At 41.0% G+C, this 25,538-nt stretch overlaps 1 protein-coding gene across 2 annotated transcripts in view; it reads right to left on the minus strand.

The window, feature by feature from the left end:
- phf2 (PHD finger protein 2) overlaps window positions 1-25,538 on the minus strand; it is a 149,284-nt gene that overhangs the window by 112,126 nt on the left and 11,620 nt on the right. The window contains exon 1 of one of the 2 annotated variants that reach the window (XM_043708017.1): window positions 7,809-7,849. The exons of the other annotated variant lie outside the window; for it this stretch is intronic. Coding sequence (XP_043563952.1) covers window positions 7,809-7,834 — 26 coding nt within the window. The 5' untranslated portion in view covers window positions 7,835-7,849. Of the gene's footprint in view, window positions 1-7,808; window positions 7,850-25,538 lie in introns of those variants that run through there. 2 annotated transcript variants of the gene reach the window in all.

Here is a 25,538-nt window from a genome sequence, read left to right on the forward strand (position 1 = left end):
CAAATAGATCACGTCCACTGCTCTCCCTTCATCAAAACCTTTTGTTACGTTTTCAAAAAACTCAATCAAGTTAGTGAGACATGATTTTCCATGCACCAAAGCCATGTTGACTATCCCTAATCAGTTCTTGCTTCCCAAATACATGTAAATCCTGTCCCTCAAGATTCCCTCCAACAATTTGCCTACCACCGATGGCTCATAGAGTCACTGAATCATAGAAATGTACAGCACGGAAACAGACCCTTCGGTACAACTTGTCCATACCGACCAGATATCCCAACCCAATCTAATCCCACCTGCCAGCACCTGGTCTATATCCCTCCAAACCCTTCCTATTCATCCAGGTGCCTTTAAATGTTGCAGTTGTACTACACCACTTCCTCTGGCAGCCCATTCCACACATGCATCACCCTCTGCATGAAAAAGTTGCCCCTTAGGTCCCTTTCCTCTCTCACCCTAAACCTATGCCCTCTAGTTCTCGACTCCCCCACCCCAGGTAAAAGACCTTGTCTGTTTACCCTGTCCTTACCTCTCATGATTTTATAAACCTCTATAAGATCACCCCTCAGCCTCCAGCGAAAACAGCCCTAGGCTATTCAACCTTTCCCTATAGCTCAAATCTTCCAACTCGGGGAACATCCTTGTAAATCTTTTCTGAACTCTTTCAAGTTTATCAGTCTACACTTTCCCTGACTTTTCCTTATCAACTTTCTTAAATAGTACCTAGTCATGCATTATGTTTTGCAATCTAGTTTAGCTATGCACATATAAAATGATGCTTCAATTTCTACAATAAATGTCCAAAGGAACCCAATATTGGCTTTATCATTGATTCCTATGGGAAACCATGATTCACTGCAAGTTGCTTCATATAAAACCATAAAATCAGTCACAACTTTCAGTGAGGACTTGCTGCTATGACGTTCCTTCCCCAAAAATAGTGAATGATAAGCAATTAATTTAATTTGTCTCCTATGTCATTCACCTATCGAGCTATTCTAGAGAATAGACTGGCTATTCTGGAAAGTCTTTGTTTCTGCTTTGAACACAGAAATAAATAAACACAATCTAGGCAGTACTTTAAGTAGAAAACTGTCAAAAAGCATTAGTCAGATTCAGAAGGAGAATATAAAAAAAAATTATCAGTTATTTAAATCAAGCAAGGTGGCCAATGATGTATGGAAAATAGTTCTATTTCAATATTTTTGTATTATCAAATGCAGATGCATTGTATGAATTGAATTAACCCAGTCGGATTTGTTGCTGTGTGTGAAAAATTGCAGTGAAACTGCCTAAGTATTTATATCTATCATTGACTCACCAGATATGTTCTCATATCTTTTTCAACAAAAAAAAGGCGAAGCAGCGATCAGGACCAAAGCCTTGCAAGCAGAGGTGAGACCTGGCATGCCCGATTTAGGTCAGCAGCAGCAAAGGTGGCCAGCAAGCAAGCAGGAGTGAAAGCATGCCCAATGCAGGAGAGAGCCAGCCCTCTTGGAGAAAGCCCAGCTTGGAGTGTCTGTAGGCCCATGGCTTAACAAAGGACTATACTGTTTGACATTTTAAATTTATTTCTTTATTGTTCTACTTCTGTGACTAACATTTTGTACTTAGGTACTGTGCACCTAAGATGGCACTGCGTGTGGTGTACAGAATTGTACACTTTGCACTGTACTCATGTACCCTGTTACTTGAGTACACGTGACAATAACATCTAAACCTAAAACAATGAAGAAACAGACAGACAAATAATTTTACACCCAATTAATGTTACAAGTGCATGGGCTTCTTGATTTATACAAAGATTGATTTCCATTTGCAAATCACTTTTACGTATATTAAGATAACAACATGATGCAAAAGAAAACCCTTTGGCGATGATCATCAAAAAAACCCTACAATTTTTGGACATGTACTTGGATAAATTAGAACATCTGGTCATAACTCGAAAATTTAGGGTGACACAGCACAATAAAGAGTAAGGAGCAATTATAGTTAAGGAAACAGACAAGCATAACATTTGAAAACAACAACAAGATGTTAACTGCTGTCAAGGATTGTGAGAATTGTGAGCCAAGATCAACATCGTAAAGCATGGTAGCTGAAGACAATGTCCCTTGGTCAAATATTGTGGCTAATTAGACAACTCCCAGATATTGCTGTTTCATTCCTTAATATCCTTCATATGCAATGCAAGACAAAGCTAAAACAAATCATAAAGTATGTGAAATGATCACAACAGTTCTCAAAGTCAACACAAGCAAATTAAATTTTAATATACATCTTCAAAGTTGAACCACCTTTGCCTTGACATCTGTAATAATATCTATTTACATTCTAATTAGAATATCTCCTTTTGGTTTTTGTCTATTTTTCAATCAGAGCCTCTGATATTTCTGTCATAATCCAATCTCTTAGGGAGGTTTCACTCAACTGCGCCAGACGGAATATACCTTAGGTTACAACAGGAAGCGAGTTAAGAGGTTGCTGCGCCTTTGGCAATGAGCTTTGAATGCTCACTGCCCATTGGAGTACTGCCAGATGATTAGAGAGTGGCAAAGGTTATTCACTTGTTCAAGAAAGGGAATAGGAATAATCCTGGGAATTACAGACCAGTCAGTCTTACGCCAGTGGTAGGCAAAGTACTGGAGAGGATTCTGAGAGACAGGATATATGATTACTTCAAAAACCAAAGTTTAATTAGAGATAAAAGGAGAAAGTGAGGTCTGCAGATGCTGGAGATCAGAGATGGAAATGTGTTGCTGGAAAAGCGCAGCAGGTCAGGCAGCATCTAGGGAACAGGAGAATCGACGTTTCGGGCATTAGCCCTTCTTCAGGGCTAATTAGAGATAGTCAGCTTGGCTTTGAAAGGGGCAGGTCACAAGCCCTATTGAATTCTTTGAGGATGTGACAAAACACATTGATGAAGGTAGAGCATGGATTTTGACAGTGTGTTTGAAAAGGTTCCCCATTGTATGCTCATTCAGAAAGTAAGGAGGCATGGAGTACAGGGAAATTTGGCTTTCTGGATACAGATTTGGCTGGCCCATAGAAGACAGAGGGTGGTAGTAGATGAAAAGTATTCAGCCTGAAGCTCAGTGACCAGTGGTGTTCCGCAGGGATTAGTTCTGGGACCTCTGCTCTTTGTGATTTTTATAAATGGCTTAGATGAGGAGTGGAAGAGTGGGTTAGTAAGTTTGCTGATGACATGGAGGTTGGTGGAGTTGTTGGTCGCATGGGACATTGATAAGATGCAGAATCTGGCTGATAAGTGGTAGATGGAGTTCAACTTGGAAAAGTGTGAAGTGATTCACTTTAGAAGGTCGAATTTGAATGCAGGATACAGGGTTAAAGGCAGGATTCTTGGCAGTGTGAGGAACAGAGAGATTTGGGGTCCATGTCCATAGATCCCTTGAAGTTGCCACCCAGTTGATACAATTGTCAAGAAGGCTTATGGTATATTGGCTTTCATTAGCCAGGAAATTGAGTTTAAGAGCTGCGAGGTTAATCTGCAGTTCTATAGAGCCCTGGTAAGACCACACTTGGAATACTGTGTTCGGTTTTGGTCACCTCATTATAGGAAAGATGTGGAAGCTTTAGAGAGGGTGCAGAGGAGATTTACCAGGATGCTGCATGGATTGGAGGGCATGTCTAATGAAGAAGGTTGAGGGAACTAGGGAATTTCTCATTGGAGCGAAGAAGGATGAGAAGTGACTTGATAGAACTGTACAAGCTGTTGAGAGGCATAGATAGAGTGGATAGCCAGAGACTTTTTCCCATGGCTGAAATGTCTATCATGAGGGGGCATAATTTTAAGGTAATTGGAGGAAGGTTTAGGGGAGATGTCAGAGATAGGTTCTTTACACAGAGAGTGGCGGGTGCATGGAATGCACTGCCAGCAGTGGTAGTAAAGTCAGATACATTAGGGACAGTTAAGTGACTCTTTTATAGGCACATGGCAGATAGTATAATGAAGGGTATGTAGGTTAGTCTGATCTTAGAGTAGGATAAAAGGTCAGCACAACATTGAGGGCCGAAGGGCCTGTACTGTGCTGTACTGTTCTATTTTCTTACTGGACAAGACACTAGTCAGACCTCAGCAGGAATACTGTATTCAGCTTTTGGCTCCTAATCTAAGGAAAAACATACTGGAAGCAGTCCACAGAAGGTTCACTAGGCTGATATGAAGGGGCTGTTTTCTGACAGGTTCAGTAATTTAAGCCTGAATTCATTTGAATTTAGAAGAATGAGAGGCAACCTTATTGAAACATACAAGATTCTTAAGGGATTTGACAGGGTAGAGGTGGTGAGGTTGTTTGCCCTCGCCAGAGAATCTAGGACCAGAGTTCTTAATCTTAGAATAACAATTATGCATTAAAGACAGAGATGAGGAGGAATTTCTTTTCTCAAAAGGTTGTGAAATTGTGGAATTCTTTACCGCAGAAAACTTCAAGGCTGGGCCATTAAATATATTCAATGGTGAGATAGTCAGATTTTTAATCAGTAAGGGAATTAACTGGTTATAAAGGAAAAGGAAGGACAGTGGATTTAAAGATTATCAGATCAGCCATGATCTCCATTGAATGGTGGAGAAGATTCAATAGGCTGAAAGGCCTCCTTCTCCTTCTATATCTTACCATTTCTTTCTGCCTGTACTTTCCAACAAACTAGCTACTCTACATTTGTATCTTTCTATCTATCTGGACAATCAATGTATGTAGGTCCTAATATTTTTACCATTGCAGTTTTTCCACTTTCACATTACTGATTTCCTTCATGTTATTCTTAAACATTTTTACGCTTTGATGTAGGACGCATGTCCTCATTGTCTCATTGCTGTTTGTGCTACTGAAGTGTAGATTTGTTTTCTTGTCTGACACTTTGGTTTGCCTGCTGTGATCCATAACTGTCTCATCTCTATCTGTCCACAATAGGTTTCAATGGCAACTGAATCATATCTGTTTCCCTTCAATTCATACAGTCTTTTAGTGTTTCTAGGTCAGTAATATCTCTTTTGTTCCTTGAGATCTACTCCTAATCTTTCTGGCCATGCTTGTAGTGTATAGTTGTGTGTGAGAGAGCGAGAAGCTGGTGAGTTAACAGTTGAGACAAGCACTGAACAGAAGAGAATGCACAGTGGGTAAAAACAGGCAGAGATGAAGAGGAGATGGCTGAAAAATTAGGAGCAGAAGAGGAGATGACCATAAAAAAATTAGTGACATTTAGAAGAGGCAGGAATAGAAAAAGGCAAATGCAACAGAACTGGGCAGTGGGCATCGGCAAGGTTAGAACTCGATCAGAGGGTCTACAGCCAGTATCCATAGCAGAGAAATCTAAAGAAGGAACATAATTCAACATGGACGTGGTCCAACAAATTAACTGGTCAGGAGAGATAGAGAAATCGGGAATGCAGAAGAGTTATGCTAAAGCTAGAATGAAACCAAAGGAATAAAATCAGCCTCAAGAGATATTATAAGATCAGCAGTAGTGAGTTGGATAAGAACAGCCAGGATAGAGCCAGAGTGAGAGGAAAGACACATTCTAAGTAATATGCTACAACAAGCAGGGCATGACCATTGTGACTTAAAATGAATTAATTCAGAAATTAGTTAAATGGGCGGTGAACAAATTCCTTTAATTAACTGCACAAAGTTAAAACTATGAAATTGTGGGCGTGCTTGGAAAGTCTCTGAATTTGTAGAGAAATCAGCTGGGAGACATAAATTAGTGAGTAGCAGAATCACTCGTGTTTCAAAGTGATATCACCAGCAGCTACACCGTTGCTCATTAAAAGTAACATAAGCAGGCATTACTCATGGTAACATTAGGCTAATGCCACTGTAATACAAGTATCTCATTATTACACAAAGTGTGTAGTAATAGGAAGCAAAGGTATTTGAATGACTTCAGAAACAGAAACTTTACAGTACACGAGGAGGCCAGTTGCCCCATCAAGTCTGTGCTGATAAAGTGCTATCTGGTCTAATCCCACCTTCGGATTCTTGGTCCATAGCCCTGCTGTTTACAGCACTTCAACTATCACCTACAGCTGTGTGAATGACTGGATGTTATCAACCTAGACTTCCAAAAGGTCTTTGATAAGGTGCCTCATGAGAGTCTGCTGAGTAAGGTGAGGGCCCATGGTGTTCGAGATGAGCTACTGGCATAGATTGAGGATTGACTGTCTGACAGAAGGCAGAGAGTTGGGATAAAAGGTTCTTTTTTGGAATGGCAGCTACTGACAAGTGGTGTCCCGCAGGGTTCAGTGTTGGGGCCACAGCTGTTCACTTTATATATTAATGATCTGGATGAAGGGACTGGGGGCATTCTGGTGAAGTTCGCCAATGATACGAGCTTAGGCAGACAGACAGGTAGTACTGAGGAGGTAGGAAGGCTGCAGAAAGATTTAGACAGTTTAGAGGAGTGGTCCAGAAATGGCTGATGAAATTCAGTGTGAGCAAATGTGAGGGCTTGCACTTCTGAAAAAAAAGAATACAGGGATGCACTATTTTCTAAATGGTGAGAAAGTTCCTAAATCCAAAGTACAAAGGGATCTGGGAGTGCTAGTCCAGGATTTTCCAAAGGTTGACGTGCAGGTTGAGTCCGTAGTTGGGAAAACAAATGTAATGTTGTCATTTATCTCAAGAGGGTTGGAATGTAAAAGCAGTGACGTGCTACTGAGACTTTATAAAGCTCTAGTTAGGCCCCATTTAGAATACTGTGTCCAATTCTAGGCCCCACACCTCAGGAAGAACATAGTGGCACTGGAGCATGTCCAGTGGAGATACACATGGATAATCCCTGGAATGGTAGGCCTAACATACGATGAATGGCTGAGGATCCTGGGACTGTATTCATTAGAGCTTAGAAGGTTGAGGGGATATCTAATAGAAACCTACAAGAAAATTTATGGCTTTGAAAGGGTGGATGCTGGGAATTTATTTCCATTAGATGGGGAGACTAGGACCCGTGGGCACAGCCTTAGAATTAGAGAGGGTCAACTTAAAATGAAAATGAGGAGACATTTCTTCAGCCAGAGACTGATGGGCCTGTGGAATTCATTGCCACGGAGCACAGTGAAGGCCGAGACGTTAAATGTCTTCAAGGCAGAGATTGATAAATTCTTAATCTCGCAAGGAATTAAGCGATAAGGGGAGAGTGCAGGTAAGTGGCAGTGAAATGCCCATCAGCCATGATTGAATGGCGGAGTTGACTTGATGGGCTAAATGGCCTTACTTCCACTCCTATGTCTTATGGTCTTATGAATAGGGATTCAAGATCAACTCCTGTTTTCAGATAAAGAAAGGTTAGAGTTAACGTGGTCAGGATATGCACATGCAATTCAGACCTCATTATAAGTTTATTCACTGTCCTTATTTTTAGATATTTTCTCATCAACCAGTTCAGAGATGTTATTCCACACCAATGGAGCAGTAGGACTTGAACCCAGAATTCCTGGCTCAAAGCTGGAGACACTGCTATTATGCCAGAAGAGCCCCTTAGTCTTTACTTCTACACGTTTACTTTAAATTCCCATGTCCACATTTAGAATGGAAACTGTTTCTGTTAACTACTCATGTTGTAATTATACCATTCCACCAGTGATGGCGCTACAGCTAAAAATAGGAATGATAACAAAATAAGTTATGAAATATTCCCACCACATAAATAGCCCATGTTTAACCTAAGCAAATTAATGATTTTACAATTTGAGTATAACAAGCTTATACACAAAATTTCCTTCGCAAATTATAGGAATAGGAATACGAAATAACCGCACAGAGGCCGGTTTCCCGTCACCAGCTCACCCTTTATGTACTTGTGCACCATACATTGGCTGTAGCCAGTCAGCTTGGAGTCAGTCCCCTGACCTAATCTCCTGGTTGTATTGGTCAGCCATAGCTTTCCTGAATGGCAGGCTAACAACACCAATCAAGGACCTTGTAGTCAATGAGGTCCACCTAGTTCCAATCAATATACAAAATAAGAATAGAATAATAAGATTTCAGTATAGAACTATTCAATTGATTAAGGAGTTACACATGGAATATCACAAACATATTCAGTTTTCAGATGCAGTAGAGTTAGAAGGTAAAGAATAATTGGACCAGGTTTTGTGATCTAGTTTTTGTCCAGAAATTATTAATTGGTCATTTTTAAAATGATAAACTTAGATTTGATATTTTATCACTTAATTGTGGAGAGTTAAGTGCTATGTTGCTTGCTAAAAACAGCATTAAATCAAATGATAGACGATGTGTCATTGTATAGTTACATGGCTTAAAGTAAGCAAATGAAAATTAGGATTAAATTCTATATTGGTCAAGTTCTTTCTAATATAATTCAAGATGTTTAAAAATAGGAATGATAACAAAATAAGTTATGAAATATTCCCACCACATAAATAGCCTATGTTTAACCTAAGCAATCATTTAATTCAGACAGATAGCACAGATTAGTATTACTGTCAGTTAGAAAGTCATGGCTTACTGTAAGCAAAGTGAGCAAGACAGTAACAGTAATTCAGAAAGTAGTTTGCACCTCATTAATAAAAAAAAAGTAACTTACATGATAATAACCCAACCATGGCATTCAGGTGCAGCTAATGCATTCATTTTTGTATTTAGTATCTGTCAGCTGCCACCCTGTCAAGCTTCAGGATGTTTTAAGTTCTTCGGCTGTTGCCACTGTGTACTGCTCTTAGGCAGGTAATCAGCGTGAGCAAACAAGCAATAAAGAAAAACTCATTAAATCAGAATAATATTGTATGAAAATTGTCAAAACGTAAATTACCTTTAACAAATCCAAGCTTTCAGTCTTTATTAGCCCATCCATTTCTAAATCTTTACTAATTTTAACTCAAGTTATGAATTAAAGGAATTTGTCCTGTTCTTATGTTGGACATAGTTAGGCTGAGGCAACTGTATTAAGTGTTTCATGAAATAAGAAAACATCATATAGGAAAGTAGAAACACAACATAAATCTCAATGCAGGCAATAAAGAGTTTCCTAATTCTTGAGGTATAAAGCATGAAGATGGAAGTCTTTTCAGGAGATGTGACTGTTTATATATTAGCAATTTTTCAGATAAAGTCAGATGAAGTTATCTTTCTAACCCCAAAATAAAACAAAATTCAAAATTGGCTCATCATCATTGTATATTTATACTGAGATTTATTTAACATTCAAATAGATTCTGCTGCTTTATACATGGATTTAAAAAATAGAGGATTTGACATTTCCTTAATAAAACAAGAACACAGAGAACAGAGGGCAAGAATCAAGAGTAAAGCCTAGTTTCTATGGCATCCAGCCAGAGGAATACCGAGCAGCAGAATAGAGACAGATCAGTATAGACTTCAGAAGCATGGAATTGCAGGGATGGAAAGTATCAACACTTAAAGATGTTGCAGTTGGGTAAACAATAAGGAACAATGAGCTCAAGTTCACAGACTTAGTGATACAGAGGAACTGCAAATCAGAACTTGCAAACCAAAGACTGAAGCAAATCCCAATGGCAGAGGATTGAAACCTCACATGACAGTGTCAGCAAAGTGAATCTAAATGGAATTTAAATACTCTTGAGCTTAAATTCGGAATTATACTTACAGTAAACTTAGCTGGAGAAAAGGCTATTAACAAAACAACAAAAAATGACTGCAGAACTGGAAGAAAATCTTACTGAAAGCTAAAGTGCATTGTAATGCTAGATTTACCTTGGTGATTTTTGTTATTAACCATGGACATAAAAATTTATCATAGAAGAAAGAGACTCAAAAAGTATGAAAAAAAATTCCAACAGGAAGTCAATTTGTGCCGATAGGAAGCGCATGCAAGCCTAATAGCATTGAAATGTTATCTTTCGGTATCTTCTGATCCTATGGAATATGTTTTTCATACTTCACATTAGAATGATATTTGTCGAGTAGCAATTTCTTCACTACACTTCAACAAATCTAGAATACTAACTTCCTCTTTACGGCAAAAAAAAACACTGGGATTCCCCTACCTATAATAAAAGGTGGCATCAAGCAACTGAATTATTTTCTTTTGCACCACATTCAGAATTCAATACCATATTTATTTACTGTCTATGTTATTTCTGTACAAGCTATTTTCAGCTTGTATTTCACTTCAACTTTCATTTCAGCTTGTATATACTTTTAATTATACATGTACATTGTATACAGGTAGATGTAATCAGTCACAGCTAAATAATGTATCATACCTACATATTCAAATACAGTCAGTTCTGCTATAACGTGCATTTCTTCAACACTGATTGGCTTTAATGTGATTGAAGAATTTAGACCGTTACATGTAGAACACAAACTTTCCTTAGCTGTACTGGCTATAATGCGATTCCGGCCCCATTAGTTTAAATGGGGCGGCTACTGCACAATTTTCTTATAACGTGAGATTGCATAAGAATGAACCTATTGCATTATGTCAGAACCGACTGTAGGATTGACTTCCTCTCTCTCAAAATAAATGTAACAAACTTTGTGCTGTCCGACCTCGCAAGTCACTTTTGTTAACCAAATTAATTAAATTAAGCCTTAATTTAAATGGTTAGCATTGTTAAATTGTCTTAAAATAGCTTAGACAATATCTGTAAAACATATAGCTTCATAGCAACAAAACAAAAGCCCTTGTGGGGTGAGTCTAGGTTCAGTGACGAAGAGATGGTGCCTAAAGCAGAGCGAGTCCTACATTGGTGAGTCTAGCACAGGTGGCAGGGAGGCAGTGGACTTCCCCCTTAAGGCTAGGTGCCAGCATGGACTGGGTCAGAGAGAGTGATATTTTGAACTTTTTACTTTATTTTTCTAATTTATTCCTATCACCTATAATGCTGGACTATTTGTTTCTTTACTTTTCTAATTTTTTTTGTCCTACTAAGAATTTTATCTTAAGTATCTGTACATAGGTACCTTTGTATCGAAGATGGTGCTGTTATGAGGTGACTGTAAACTTTTCACTGTACTCATTTAAATACGTGACAATAAAGCTAATTCAATTAAATTCAAATCCACAGCTTTCTCAGAAGCAAGAGCACTACCAACTGAGCCAAGTAGCAGGACTGGTATCAGAATGGAAGATGGCAAGTAGCCAGCTGCCTGAGAAGTTAGCAGTTGCTACATTGTACAGAAATTATTTAGAAATGGGGACAGGACAAAGCTAAGTTACAAACAAAACCAACCTGGGAGGCAGGCTCTGAAAATAATATAGAACAAATAGTAAAAGATAGGGATCTGGATGAAATGGGAATAACAAGCTGCAAATGTTTTAACATGAATCAAGAGGAGGTGAAAAGACCAGTGGACATATAAAGTGAATAAGAGGAGAGCACAGGATACTCAGGAAAAAACTTGGAGGAACTGATTACTCAAAGAAACTATCAGCATGTGTTGTAAAAAATAAGATCTTTAGAGGCACATATTCTGGGAAACAGTAAAAGTATCATAGAATAGCAACAAATTTGCAGAGATTTTCTCTTGTTGTACGACATAGAATTCTTGATTTGGAGATGCCGGTGTTGGACTGGGGTGTACAAAGTTAAAAATCACACAACACTAGATTATAGTCCAACAGGTTGAACTGGAAGCACTAGCTTTCGGAGCACTGTTCCTTCATCAGGTGGTTGTGAACTACACAATTGTAAGACACAGAATTTATAGCAAAGGTTTACACTGTATGATACATTAAATGGATTTGGATTATTTAATAAATCCTGAGATGTGTTTTTTTCCTTCAAACATAGACAATATCTAAATTTTTGGACAGTGAGGAGGAGTTTGTGAAGCCAGTAGCAATCAGCTTTGAGCAAACTCTTCTTGTAATGTTAACGCTCATGGCAGAGAAATGGATCTTTCTATAACAGAAATACTATTTAAATAATATTATTGTAATTCAGATTGCAGTGATAACCAACATTGCCTTTGTTCGCGCTGCATGTAGATAATACAGCTTATATTTATTAGACAACATTAACACATTTTGTGTTAGCTTCCACAGTTGTTAAATTTATCTGTATGTGTGATTCTCACTACAAAAAATCCTAGAAATAAATCCTTAATTTTATCTTTCTGTTCAGGTTTTTTTTTGCTATCTGGGTTATCTAAATAGTTTTCCTTTTTCTGATATTTTAGATCTTTGTAGAAGTTTATAGCTACTGTAATACCAGCTTTTACAGCAGGACCTATAAAAGGAGAAAGGGAGACATTTTTGCATGGCATGTATCAATAGATTCTCATCATGCTATTTTATACAAATTGATGATACATCTGAAAGTGAGCCTGAACATGACTCTATAATACGGATAGTTTACTGTAACAGGATCCAGAAACTAAACATAACATCTTCCCTAAAATTCATCTCCGAAAATAACTCTCATGTAGTGATTAGGTTTCACAACAAATTGATCTTAACATGAAAACTTTAATATTATTTGATGTTCTAAAATGCATCACAAATGGTGAGAATTGCCTGTTGTTCAAAATTTTCATTCTCAATCCAATCAGTAAATGTTGAAAGGCTACTCATCGTGATCCTTTTCTTGGTGCAACGTTCGCCTTTGTCTGTATCTGGTCAGGGAAGTTAGAATCCATCATCTCCAGCAAGGAGAGGCTGGCCAATTCCATCCAGCAATGTGTGGTGCTGAACATCATATAAAATCGGGAGACTGAGGTTGCAACATTCTCTGCAGTCATTGCAGTTTTCATGAAATAACAAAACATTGCAATAAAATCTCAACCAACCTCATTTGCACTGTTGCAAACGACATGGAAGGGCTAAGTGCTGCTATATAATTGTAGGCAGGCAAGTGGAATTAAGGTCATATTCAGTTCAGCCATTGTCTCATCAAATGGCTTGCAAGCTAAATAGCCCACTCCTGCTCTGATTCACTACATTTGTATGACTCTCAGGCAGCTGCCATGGGGGTCTGCTTGGCTGATCGGGCTTGCATAATGGTAAAAACAATGACTGTGGAAACCAGATTCTGGATTAGTGGTGCTGGAAGAGCACAGCAGTTCAGGCAGCATCCAAAGAGCAGCGAAATCGACGTTTCGGGCAAAATCGACGTTTCAGGAATAAAAATGTCTCCTTTGTCCTCTAGAAATCCCTGTGATGGCTGAACCAACACACTGAAGTAGTGGCTTGGGAATCAATGAGTAAGAACCTCCTACTGGATGACAGCAATCCTACTCTTCCTTTTGACTCCACTCCACCATTATCCTTACAGATGCCCATCAGCCTGGTAACCCAGACTGTACATGCCAATACTGGGATGATGCAATCTGAGGGAAGGTCATTATAACACCACACAAGTCACACCATCACACAAGAGAACACCAAACTGCCCTCTTCAAATTCTCGGCAACCATTGCTCTCGATGTGGTCTCCTCTACATTGGGAACACAGGACGCCTACTTGCAGAGCGCTTCACAGAACATCTCCGGACACCCGCACCAACCAACCTTACCGCCCTGTAGATGAACACTTCAACTCCCCCTCCCACTCCATCAAGGACATGCCTCCTCCATCACCACACCCTAACCTCATCTTCTGCCTCAAGACATTCCAACCCCACGGCATCAATGTGGATTGCACTAGTTTCCTCTTTTCCCCTCCACCCACCTTAGCCCAGTTCCAACCTTCCAACTCGGCACCACCCTCATGATCTGCCCTACATGTTCCTCTTCCTTCCCACCTATTTGCCTCACCCTCCTCTCCGATCTATCACCATTACCCCTACCTCCATCTACCTATTGTATTCTCAGCTACCTTCTCCCCAGCACCACCTCCCATTTATCTCACCACCCCCTTGGCTCACAGCCTCATGCCTGATGAAGGGCTTTTGCCCGAAATGTTGATTCTCCCGTTCCTCAGATGCTGCCTGACCTACCCCTCTTTCAGCCTGGTATTACATAATTATTTTTAATCAACCCTTTTGGAAAAGATATGATGTACCTTCATTGCAATTGGAGCTTTACCATTGCACCACATTAACCCATACTTTTAGGACATGAAGTTCTGCTTTGCCAGTAAAAACAAAACATGGTTGTGCCCAAGTAAGCACAATATGAACGAACAGGATAAGTGATTTCACTAGCAGTACTGGCAGAGGTACTGTGCATGCATGTTTTGCACATGCGTACTGAGTGTAATTTAGGTGTCAGAAAATATTCTCTATGCTTAACAGTATGGGCTGGCACACCAACTGATCCTTCTCTTCTCTTTGTAGCTCCTGAGCTAGGCACTCTGTCGGAAGTCCTGGTGGAAACGTCAAATCTCTCATGATTGCCAGACTGTGGGCCATACATCAAGTACCATGAATCTGCTGATCTTCTTGGCCATTTATTACAGGACACCTCTTCACCAGTCAAAATATCTAAACCTCTGTTGACCGATCTAGTGCTGAATGACTCTCACAGTAAAAGTATTCATGTGATGTCAGGAGCTGCTCTCCAGGGAGCCATGAGCCATAGAAGGGCTTCACCACCTGGAAGCCAGCCATGCATATTGCATTACAGGTTAAAGATCTGTTGGACAGTGACTGCCTTATTATAAATCATGTCATCTCCCTGGATACTGGCATTCATATTTCTGATTTGCTGCTGGTAATTTCACCCAGCTGCAGAATGAGGGAATGGAATGCCTCTGTTCCTGAGCACCTTTAAGTTTAAACAAGGACTCACATGGCCAACTGTGGGTAATCAACGGCTCCTGGTTCATGGCAAACCATATAATCCTAACCAATTTGAGCACTGTCTGGATTTCTTCAGCAATAGGCTGGGATATATTGTTATTCCTCAGATTGTATATTGCTCCAGCAGCCTTCTTATATGGAAGTGCATAAAGGATTGTGATGTATGATTGAGAACAGCAGCAGACATACAAATGTTTCTGGTAGTATAAAAATGAAGTGCATCATCATCTTCACTACAGATCAACAGAATCAACATTATTCCTAGAAATTCTATGAATGTGGTTTTTATTGTGCTGCAAGGACTGAATTTTCCTTCCATGAAAGCACAGTTCTCTGTGATGATCATCTTGGTAGAGCACAGCCTCCACATGCATTGACATTGGGATGAGTGTGTCGTGGCACTCTCTGAACTCCCTTGTGCTTAAGGCTTCCTGCTCCCCTCATTTGCAGTAGTTAGTGCTGCTCTATCTAGTCTTGACTTTTGTTTACATTCCTCATTAGACAGCAAGATTCCCAAGACAATAAACTTCCTTTCTACTGGTCAGTGGTAAAGGTAAAGTTGCCATAGTTTACATGGCTACTTTTTCATTAGAGAGACACAACCGGTGGTGTTTTAACCCAAGAATCATCAAGCCTCAGGCAAGGGAGAAGTTGAGAAGACAGTCCTTCATGGTTACCTTAGTCGGTGTGGTGAGCTAACCAACTGCCACTAGTTCTTTTTAGGGTACATCCTGAGGGAATTTCCAGGGAAGTGTTGATAATGTGTTGGTGAAATCTTAGTGAATTTCTCTTGCTATGCCTCAAAGGTCTTCTTCAACACAGTGCAGCTGGTCACCATCCATCAGAAAATGAACAGTGAAAGTAGAGCATGACTTTAAATAGCACCCAAACTGTCCAGCCATGATGTTTTACTCCAGTTTAACTGGTAGCTATTAAGACAGGACATAAACTGCAACACAACAACTGTGTACTACGAGCAGGTAGTTTAATTATCTTTTAGCCAACCCAGAATGATCCTGGTGACTATTCCTAGCTCATGCTTCAAATCCTTTACAAGGATGGTAACCTACGCTAAATACATGCTAAATTGGAGTTGCAGCTTAAAATCCCATCTTGACCCTCTCAGAGACTCTTTAGCACCTGATGTATCAAGAGAAAAATAGCCCCCTCAATGTCAGCTGGTTAGTACAATTCTAAATCATGTAAGGTGGTAAAATAAAGAATGAAATGAAAGATGGGATTGAGAGGGAAACAGACTGACAGAAAAGACAAACAAATGAAAATTTCTTAAAAGCTTTTCTATCTCTAAAAAATATTTTTAAAAATTTGATGGAATAACAGTTCACACAAAAAAAATAATTTTCAGAGCTAGAGATGTTCTTAGATATTAATTAAGATGAAGCAAAACATTAAAACTTTTCTTAAAGGAGAATGGACAGATCATAAAACATTTTCATGTGAGTTTAGAGAGTCCATCAAGTAAGTAGCATAATTTCATGCCCATTGATATTTTGAAAGATGCGTCCCTTGGCAAGATACTGATTTTTTGCAACTTTTGTAGGTACGAGAAAATATAGAAGCCAACTTAATTACACATGTAATTACTAGAAGATGCAGGTCAATTCACATTTTAGGAAATATGTGCATTGATAGTTTCACCATCACTTTTCATGCAAAATTTGGGCTAACATCATAGTCCTGATGAGTGAGTTTTAAAAATACTAAAAGTATTGTCAAGAAAAGAATTACAATTTTTAACACATATGGCAACAATGTTGCCAATAACACCATAAGACTCAGGAGCAGAGATGGGCAATTCAGCATATCGAGTATGCCGCGCCATTCAACAAAATCATCTTTTTGATCTGATAATCTTCAAGTGGGCGGCACGGTGGCACAGTGGTTAGCACTGCTGCCTCACAGCGCCTGAGACCCGGGTTCAATTCCCGCCTCAGGCGACTGACTGTGTAGAGTTTGCATGTTCTCCCCGTGTCTGCGTGGGTTTCCTCCGGGTGCTCCGGTTTCCTCCCACAGTCCAAAGATGTGCAGGGTCAGGTAAATTGGCCATGCTAAATTACCCGTAGTGTTAGGTAAGGGGTAAATGTAGGGGTAAATGTAGGGGTATGGGTGGGTTTCGCTTCGGCGGGTCGGTGTGGACTTGTTGGGCCAAAGGGCCTGTTTCCACACTGTAATGTAATCTAATCTAATGTAATCTAATCTAATCTAATTAAAAAAGTTCACTAAACTGCATTTTCCCTCCACCCCATGATTTCCTTGCTGATCTATCTTGGCTTTGAATATACGTCTTAAGGACACAGCTCTGGTAAAGAATTCCAGATTCACTACCATCTGAGAAAAGAAACTTCATTTTGGTCTTAAATTAAATACTCGGATTACATCTGCCAGTCCTAGACCCCTTTAGGAGGAAAAGCCCTGTAAGGGTAGAATCTTGTCATATTTTGGGAAATGGTCAATTTTGTCAGGTTTTACAGAGGGGTTCTTTCTGCAAGACCCAGCAACATTTCTCAATGTATCATCCAAACTTGTCTTATTAATCACAAACCCCACCACTGTCAGGATATTCTGAAATTGACCATTATCCTTTGTGCTGCTGAAAGACTTGTGCACCCAGACAAGCACTTTCAGTCTGGTGTTCCCCTGCACAGTGTCCGACATTTACCAAATACTTGGTAGAGGAAGAACTGGCATCCTTTGTGGATAGGGTCCTGGACATCCTGGTGGATGGGGTGATGTGTAGGAGGGACGTAATCTTCCCCTAAACCAGCAGTGGAGATGCCAAACCCTGTCAGCCTGGGCCGTACTCAACATAGTTTTGGTCATAAAGAGGAATGCCCAGAAGTGAAGGAAAATGGTCAATGAACTTTTCCACTCTGTGAGGACAAGAGCTGTTACCTTCTCTCTGTGAGCTCACACCCACTCTGTCTTGCCTAGTGCACTCACTTTCCACCAAGGTGCATGCTCTTCCACTCTCAATTTCATACAACACATTTCCTCACACATCCCAACACCAGCAATCCATGCACACCCTCTGTGTTGCCTAATTATTCACATGGAACAACTCACTGTATTCACACCCGCCCCCCAACACCAGCACTAAGAGCTGTGCCATCTGCTTTCATTTCACTCAATCCCTCCCTTTCTCTCATTGCAGGAGAAAACAGCCCACAAGAGGGCAGAAACTGCCAAAGTGGGTGGCAAGTTGCCTGACATTCAGCTCTTCACCCCTTACGCGGAGAGGATTCTGACCCTGACTGCACCAAATGCCTGACTCTCTGTGACCAAACACCTAGAATGATATCACAGGCTGTCTGTGAGTAAGTGTTTCAAAACCCATAATTGTGTTTGTCGTTCATAAGAACCAGAAACAGAACATGAGGTGGATGGAGGGTAAATTAGGACAGGGAATAATTTATTGTGCATCCTCTCAGTTTCACAGTCGGTCCTAGACTGCTACCGTTTGGAGTGGGCACCCACAACCGCTAGTAACAGGTATTTCTCTCATGGTCCCACAAAATTAATGTGAATCTATTGCCATGGTGAGGCCACTCCTCTGGGTGAAGGAGTGACAATGGCAGCACCTTCTTTTCTAAAGCGCAGGATTTGCATGGTCCTGCTTTCTCCTGAATTTGGAGTTCTCATTCAGCCACCAAAAATAGCTCCTAGCTATTTATTTCATTTGCGCCATGCCGGGGTTCCCTTGAAAACTTGTCCCAGCACCTTTCTTCTTCCCAGAAGGGAATAACAACTCTCATTCCCCAAATTAAATGCCTGTGTGATACCGACAATACCCACCTCTTGGATAAATAAGGACGGTTTCTATGATAAGTCCTTCCTGTCAGGACCAAACCCACCACTAAGCTCAAGAAGGGGTCATTCTAGGTAGCATTCTGCATTTGACCTGCTGACACCAGCAGCTTGTCTTCCTGGGAAAAGTATATATTTTTCAGGTTTCAGTCAGGAACATCCTAACCTCCCAGTAGCAGTAACCGTCTGCACTGCGGGGCTTCTCCGGCTGTCGGTTTCTGATTTCAAATGAGTAGGCCGACAGAGCCAATGCCCATTTCTGCCACTGTTGACTGTATCTCCGTACACAGGCTAAAAATGGAGGTTAAAGCGGCCTATGGTCTGTCAGCAACACATATTGCCTGCTGTAAAGGAAATGGGTGAACTTCTTAAGACCAACCACAGTACTCAATCCTTCTTTTTCCACTTCAGCATACTCCTCCATCTTCGTTAGTGAACTCAATGCGAATGCAATGTGCCTTTTCTCTCCATTTGGCAGGATGTGTGACATTACAGTGCCAAACTCATATGGCAAGACATCACGCTCCAACTGCAGTGGCAACTTTGGGTCGAAATGAGTCAATATTTCTGACCCTTTTTTAGGGCATGCTTCACCTCCAGGTAAACCTCCTCACGTTCGTACATATATTTCCATGGTCACCCTTTTCCCACCAACCAATGCAGAGTTTTAGTACAGTTGACGGATTAGATAGGAACTTGCCATAGTAAATTTACAAGTCCCAACAATGATCGCAGTTGAAACACATTATCTGGTCTAGGGGCCTACAGTATAGCCTCCATGTTCTTGGGACGCTTACCATCAAATATATGGCTGAGTACTCTATTCTCCCTTTTTACTTGTAGGCCGTGTTCCTGCAACCTTTCTCGGCTTGTTTCAAGATTTTTCAAATGCTCCTCTTCTAAGGATCCAGTAACCAAAATACTATCCAAGTAACATTGGACACCTGGCAATCCATTCAATTTGGTCCATGGACCTCTGGAAAAGAGCCAACATTGATATGATGCCAAAAGTCAGTTGCTTGTTGGGTACCCTGTGTGGTCACTATCAGCAGCAACAGCTGGGATTCCTTCGCAAGACTCATCTGCAAGTAGGCCTGCAGCACATCCATTTTTAAAAATTTCTTTTCCCGGCCAATCCACTGAACAGGTCCTCAATGAGTAAAAGTGATATTGATTACACACAGGACTGGGTTGACTGTGACCTTAATATCACCACAAACCCTCACAGCAACTGTATATAAGACTAAGACAATTGGAGTGGCCCATTCACTGGTGGTTAGTGGTTCCAACGCTCCCAGGTGCAGCAGTATATCAGTTCTGCCTTCACTTTAGGCTCATGGCATACAGTATTGGATGGGCCTTCAGACTCCTCGGATGAGCCTTCTACTTCAACCAAACTAATTTCTTTTTTTAATAGATATTTTTATTAGAAATTTAACATTTTTACAAGTTTACAAAAATAAACAAAACTCTCAGATATAAACATTGATATACAATTAGCTTAAATATACAATAGCCAAAATTTGACAAAAAAAAACAAAAAAAAACAAAAAGAAAAAAAATGCCAATTTGAAAGTCCAGGGGGCCCTCAGCCGCCCAGTTCACCAAAATATTTTTCCTTCCAGGGAGGGAAAGTTCGAAAAGCCCAAGAGGAGAGATACGGGGTCCATTTTTATTTCCGTTCCTAAAATTTCTGTCAGGGTACTTGCTACTTTAGTCCAATATCTACGGATCTTATGACCGGTCCATAAGCAATGTACAAGAGTGCCCTCCTCTATTTTGCATTTAGGACACATTGGAGATGCTCCTGCCTTAAATTTTGCCAGTCGAACCGGTGCTATATGGGCCCTATGAAGTATCTTCAGTTGGATAGCCTGGGTTCTGTTGCAAATAGTAATTCTTCTAGCATTTTCCCAGATATCATTCCACGTTTCTGTGGAGATTTCTAGTCCCAGATCCTGATCCCATGTTTTAAGCAGATTATCCATATCTCCCGATACTTCATCATGTAGCAAATGATAAATATTACTGACGGAAGATACCCCCACTGGTCGTAGGACACTACATTCTCTATCGGATTTATAAAGACTATCTAATAACGTAGTCTTCTTCTGTATATAATCTTGAATTTGGAAGTATCGAAAGAGGTCTCCATTGGGTAATCCGAATTTCTGACGCAGCTGTCCGAAAGACATCAGGACCCCATCTTTAAATAAATCCCCGAGACATGAGATACCCCTGGCTCTCCAGAGTTTAAAAGTGGCATCTGTTAACCCCGGTTGGAATCCCCATGCTCCCACTATCGGTGCATAGGGGGATGTTTTATGTGAATTACCCTCATTTTGCCGCATTATATTCCAAGCCTTGATTGTATTTAGTATTATAGGGTTTTTACAGTGATCTGTAATGATTTTCCTCTTGTCTGAGAATAAAAGGTTAATAAGTGGGTATTTTACTTGAGAAGCCTCGATGTCCAACCAGATTGATTGTGGATCAGACAAGAGGAGGTGAGGTCTGCAGACGCTGGGGATCAAAGCTGAAACTTTATTGCTGGAGGGCATGTGCCCGAAACGTCGAATCTTCTGTTCCCTAGATGCTGCCTGACCTGCTGTGCTGTTCCAGCAATAAAGTTTCAGCTTGGATCAGACAAGACCCAATCAGCTATGTAACTTAATAGGGGAACCAAACTAATTTCTAATTAAATAAAAACCAAAAGAACTGTGGAAACTGTATATCAGAAACAAAGACAGAAATCAAAATTTCTGTCCACAGATGCTGCTAGACCAGCTCAGCTTTTCCAGCAATTTCTGTTTTAATTTCTAATTCTTTTATTCTCCTCCCAAGGTTCCGTGAAAGACATCTTTATAAATGTCCAAAATATCTTGCAAATTTGCTTTAGAGTCCACCAGTCTAATATCCAAATCCCAATTTAACTTTAATTCCTTTAACCTTATGTATCCAATGTACAGAGGCAGTTCGGCAAACTGAACTTAGCTGGAGAGTACTGTTACCCTTTAGTGACATCACTTGCTCTGTGAATGTCCGTAGTGTAATCTTGACAGTCTTCAGTGGCAGTGCCTTCAACCTTTCCCAATATACTGATTCAGGTTCAGAGAAACATTGCATCCATACCCACTTCCACCTTTACTGCCTTACCCTTTAATTTGGCAAGAATCCACAAACGATCAATTTTACCCCATATCAACAGGATGTTTAACCCAAACTCTGCTGACTCCCATAGACACAGCTGACTCACAGCCTACTCCCTGGTTGGCGGCACGCACCTCATGAATTGCCCTCTGAATTATCTACTTCAGACACACCTTGTCTTGTTTGGGCTGCATCTAGCAATTACAGGCAATAAAGCACACTCACTTACACCTGTGGCACTGGGCTTCTCGAGTCCAACACGTTGACTCCTTGTGACCATTCTTTCCACATCAAAGACACTGTACCATTGTTACCTCACTCCGAGTTCCCACTACTTTATGTCCCCAGGGATCGTCACTCAATTGTGTTGTTCCTCTGTCAGCCGACACAATCGAGGCAGCAATTTCAAAAGTTGCCTTGAAATCCAGATGTCTCCTTATTTGTAGTTTCCGCTAAATGGCTGTGTGTCAGAGGTCACAAACAGTCCCGCAAGGCACTTTGGAGGAACCCTCCGAATTCGCAATGCTCCACTAACTTCATGAAGGTGGTCAGAAATTGGGCAATGGATTCTCCTTCGTGCTATATACATTTTCATAAAATCAGAAACATTCGGTGTAGAAGGAGGCAATTCAGCACACTGAGTCTGCACTGACCCTCTGAGCAGCATCCCACCCAGACCTAGACCACATTCTAACCCTGTAACTCTACATTTACAATGGCAAATCAACCTAATGTACACATCCCTAGACACTATGGGCAATTAGCGTGGCCAATCCACCTAACCTGAAGCACTCAGAGGCAACCACACAGACTCAAGGACAACTCCAGACAGACAGTCACCCAAGACTGTGAGGCAGCAGTACTAACCACTGTGCCAACCTGTGGCTTTAGTGCAAAATAACAAGAACCTTGCAAACAACTGCGGAGTTATGTCTTCTCTGCAGGTTTCTCTGGTTGCACCAGACTCCTTAGAATTGTGAAGGTCTTGCTCCCAATGGTACTCAAGAAAACCAGCACCATTATGTTTTCATCCACGTTATTCACCTTTAAATACACATCAAAGTGTTCAGTGTGTAGGGTCCAAAATTCTGTCTCTGTCAAACGGTCCCATCACTCCAAACTGTCTGCCTTATGATCATCCCGCCACTCAATAACCAAGGCCACTCAGGGAGCACCGTCTCCACTGGCCACTACTTCACCAACTGTGTCAGTGCATCGCTTTTCCAGGCTGCAGCCTGAGTTCCTTCGCGACCACTCTCCGTGATGGCTACAGTAAGTTCCCAGGTGAGTATTCCTCTCTTCAGCTTTCAGTTGTAGCCCTAGTCCCTTCATGACAGCCACTCTCAGCCTGCTCCCCAGTGCTTTTCATTTTCTCTGGTGTCAACCACAGCATGAGTCATCTCACAATCACTTGTTATGACATTACCTCCAGAATTCCACAACGTTTTTGAAGTGCAGGTGACATCCTTCCACCCGACAAAAAAAATGTGCTCTCACACAGTTTATAGCCCGAAGCCATAAGACATAGGAGTGGAAGTAAGGCCATTCGGCCCATCGGGTCCACTCTGCCATTTAATCATGGCCGATTGGCATTTCAACTCCACTTACCCGGATTCTCCCCGTAGCCCTTAATTCCTTGTGACATCAAGAATTTATCAATCTCTGCCATGAAGACATTTAGTGTCCCAGCCTCCACTGCACTCCGCGGCAATGAATTCCACAGGCTCACCACTCTCCAGCTGAAAAAGTGTCTCCGCATTTCTGTTCTGAATTGACCCCCTCTAATTTTAAGGCTGTGCCCACGGGTCCTAGTCTCCCCGCCTAACGGAAACAATTTCTTAGCGTCTACCCTTTCCAAGCCATGTATTATCTTGTCAGCTTCTATTTGATCTCCCCTTAACCTTCTAAACTCCAATGAGTACAATTCCAGGATCCTTAGCCGTTCCTCGTATGTTCATGAAGCCAATCCTCATTGCCGGTTGCTGTGTTTCTGGTTCACTGGAACCAAAATTAGAATATAGACTGAGGGTAAATTATAACAGGGAATACATTATTGTGAGTTGTTTCAGCTCCACAGTCGATCCTAGACTGCCTCTCCTAGTTCCTGTTCTGCATTACCTGACTTGCTCTCCCAAAGGGGCAACACTCAGCCAACTACATACACAACAGACCCCTTTACTTCAGGGTGTCTCCCTTTTTCATTACTAAGGACTGCTGACAACCATGACAAACATCCGGTTTTGTTTTTGCCATAAACAGCAAAGCTGTGAATCTGGCAGGTCTGGCTAGAGGTATCAAAGCACAAGAGGCAAAGCAAGTGAAGGCAAAACAGGAATGCTGTGAGGATACAGGTAGGCTAAAGGTGAAGGTCTGTAAGAGTGAAAACAAACAGCCCTCAGATGCAACTTGGACCAATAAGTGAACCAAGTGCCTGTCACTGCAGAAAAGAGTCCTCACAGCTCCAATTCAAGGCTAGTCGCTGGTGTGACCCAAAGGGCAGCCTTAAAGTGCAGAAGTGTACTATAAGTGGATGGGTTAGGTGCCACAAGGGTCCTGGAGGCTGTCAGGTGTCTAATGCCAACATGCATGGACGGGGTGTGAGTGCTTTCCATGACCTGGAGCATGATCTGAGATGTTGTTGTCGGGTCTCCAAGACAGTGATTTGGAAGAGCAGACAGTGAGCTGATGTCCACGTCAGGAATTGTTCACATTTAGTTTTCTTCTGGGTAGGTGGTAGGACAGCAAGCTGAATATTAATGAGCTGAGCTTTGCAGTTACTTAGGCCAATAACATGCAATAATCCCCACTGTTAGGTATCTTGCTGTCTCTTACTGAGAATTACATCTCAACACCCAAAACCCAGTTTGAGAATGCAACAACTTGCTCACGATGTCAAAAAATGCATTGCCAGATTTCTCACTTACTGTCCTAGAAGATTCAAGCCGAAAGAATCTTATATGTTTCAATACATTTGGCCCTTATCCTTATAAGCTCCAATGAGCACAGGCCCTATTCCCAATTTTTATACTCCTTATCAAATACATTTTGTAAATCTAAATATATGACATCTACTGGTTCATCTGATCCATCCTGCTCATTACTTCAAGCAATTCTAATAAATTTGTCAAGCATGATTTCCTTCATGAAAATGCACTGACTGTGCTTAATTATATAATGCTATTCTAAATGCTCTGCTATTACATCTTTGATATATTGACATTTCCCCAAAAAGTCATAGAGTCATAGGGATGTACAGCATGCAAACAGATTTTTCGGTCTAACCTGTCCATGCCGACCAGATATCCAAACCCAATCTAGTCCCACCTGCCAGCACCTGGCCCATATCCCTCCAAATCCTTCCTATTCATATACCCATCCAAATACCTCTTAAATGTTGCAATTGCACTAGCCGCCACCACTTCTTCTGGCAGCTCATTCCATACATGTACCACCCTCTGCATTAAAAAGTTGCCCCTTAGGTCTCTTTTATATCTTTCCCCTCTCAACCTAAACCTATGCCCTTTAGTTCTGGACTCCCTGACCCCAGGGAAAATACTTTGCCTATTTACCCTATCCATGCCCCTCATAATTTTGTAAATCTGTATAAGGTCACCCCTCAGCCTCCGACGCTCCAGGGAAAACAACCGCAGCCTGTTCAGCCTCTCCCTGTAGCTCAGATCCTCCAACCCTGGCAACATTCTTGTAAATCTTTTCTGAATCATTTCAAGTTTCACAACATCTTTCCAATAGGAAGGAGACCAGAATTGCATACAATATTCCAACAGTGGCCTAACCAATGTCCTGTACAGCCGCAACATGACCTCCCAACTCCTGTACTCAATACTCTGACCAA

This window comes from Chiloscyllium plagiosum, chromosome 18 (genome assembly GCF_004010195.1).
Source record: "Chiloscyllium plagiosum isolate BGI_BamShark_2017 chromosome 18, ASM401019v2, whole genome shotgun sequence".
Taxonomy (NCBI): Eukaryota; Metazoa; Chordata; class Chondrichthyes; order Orectolobiformes; family Hemiscylliidae; genus Chiloscyllium; species Chiloscyllium plagiosum.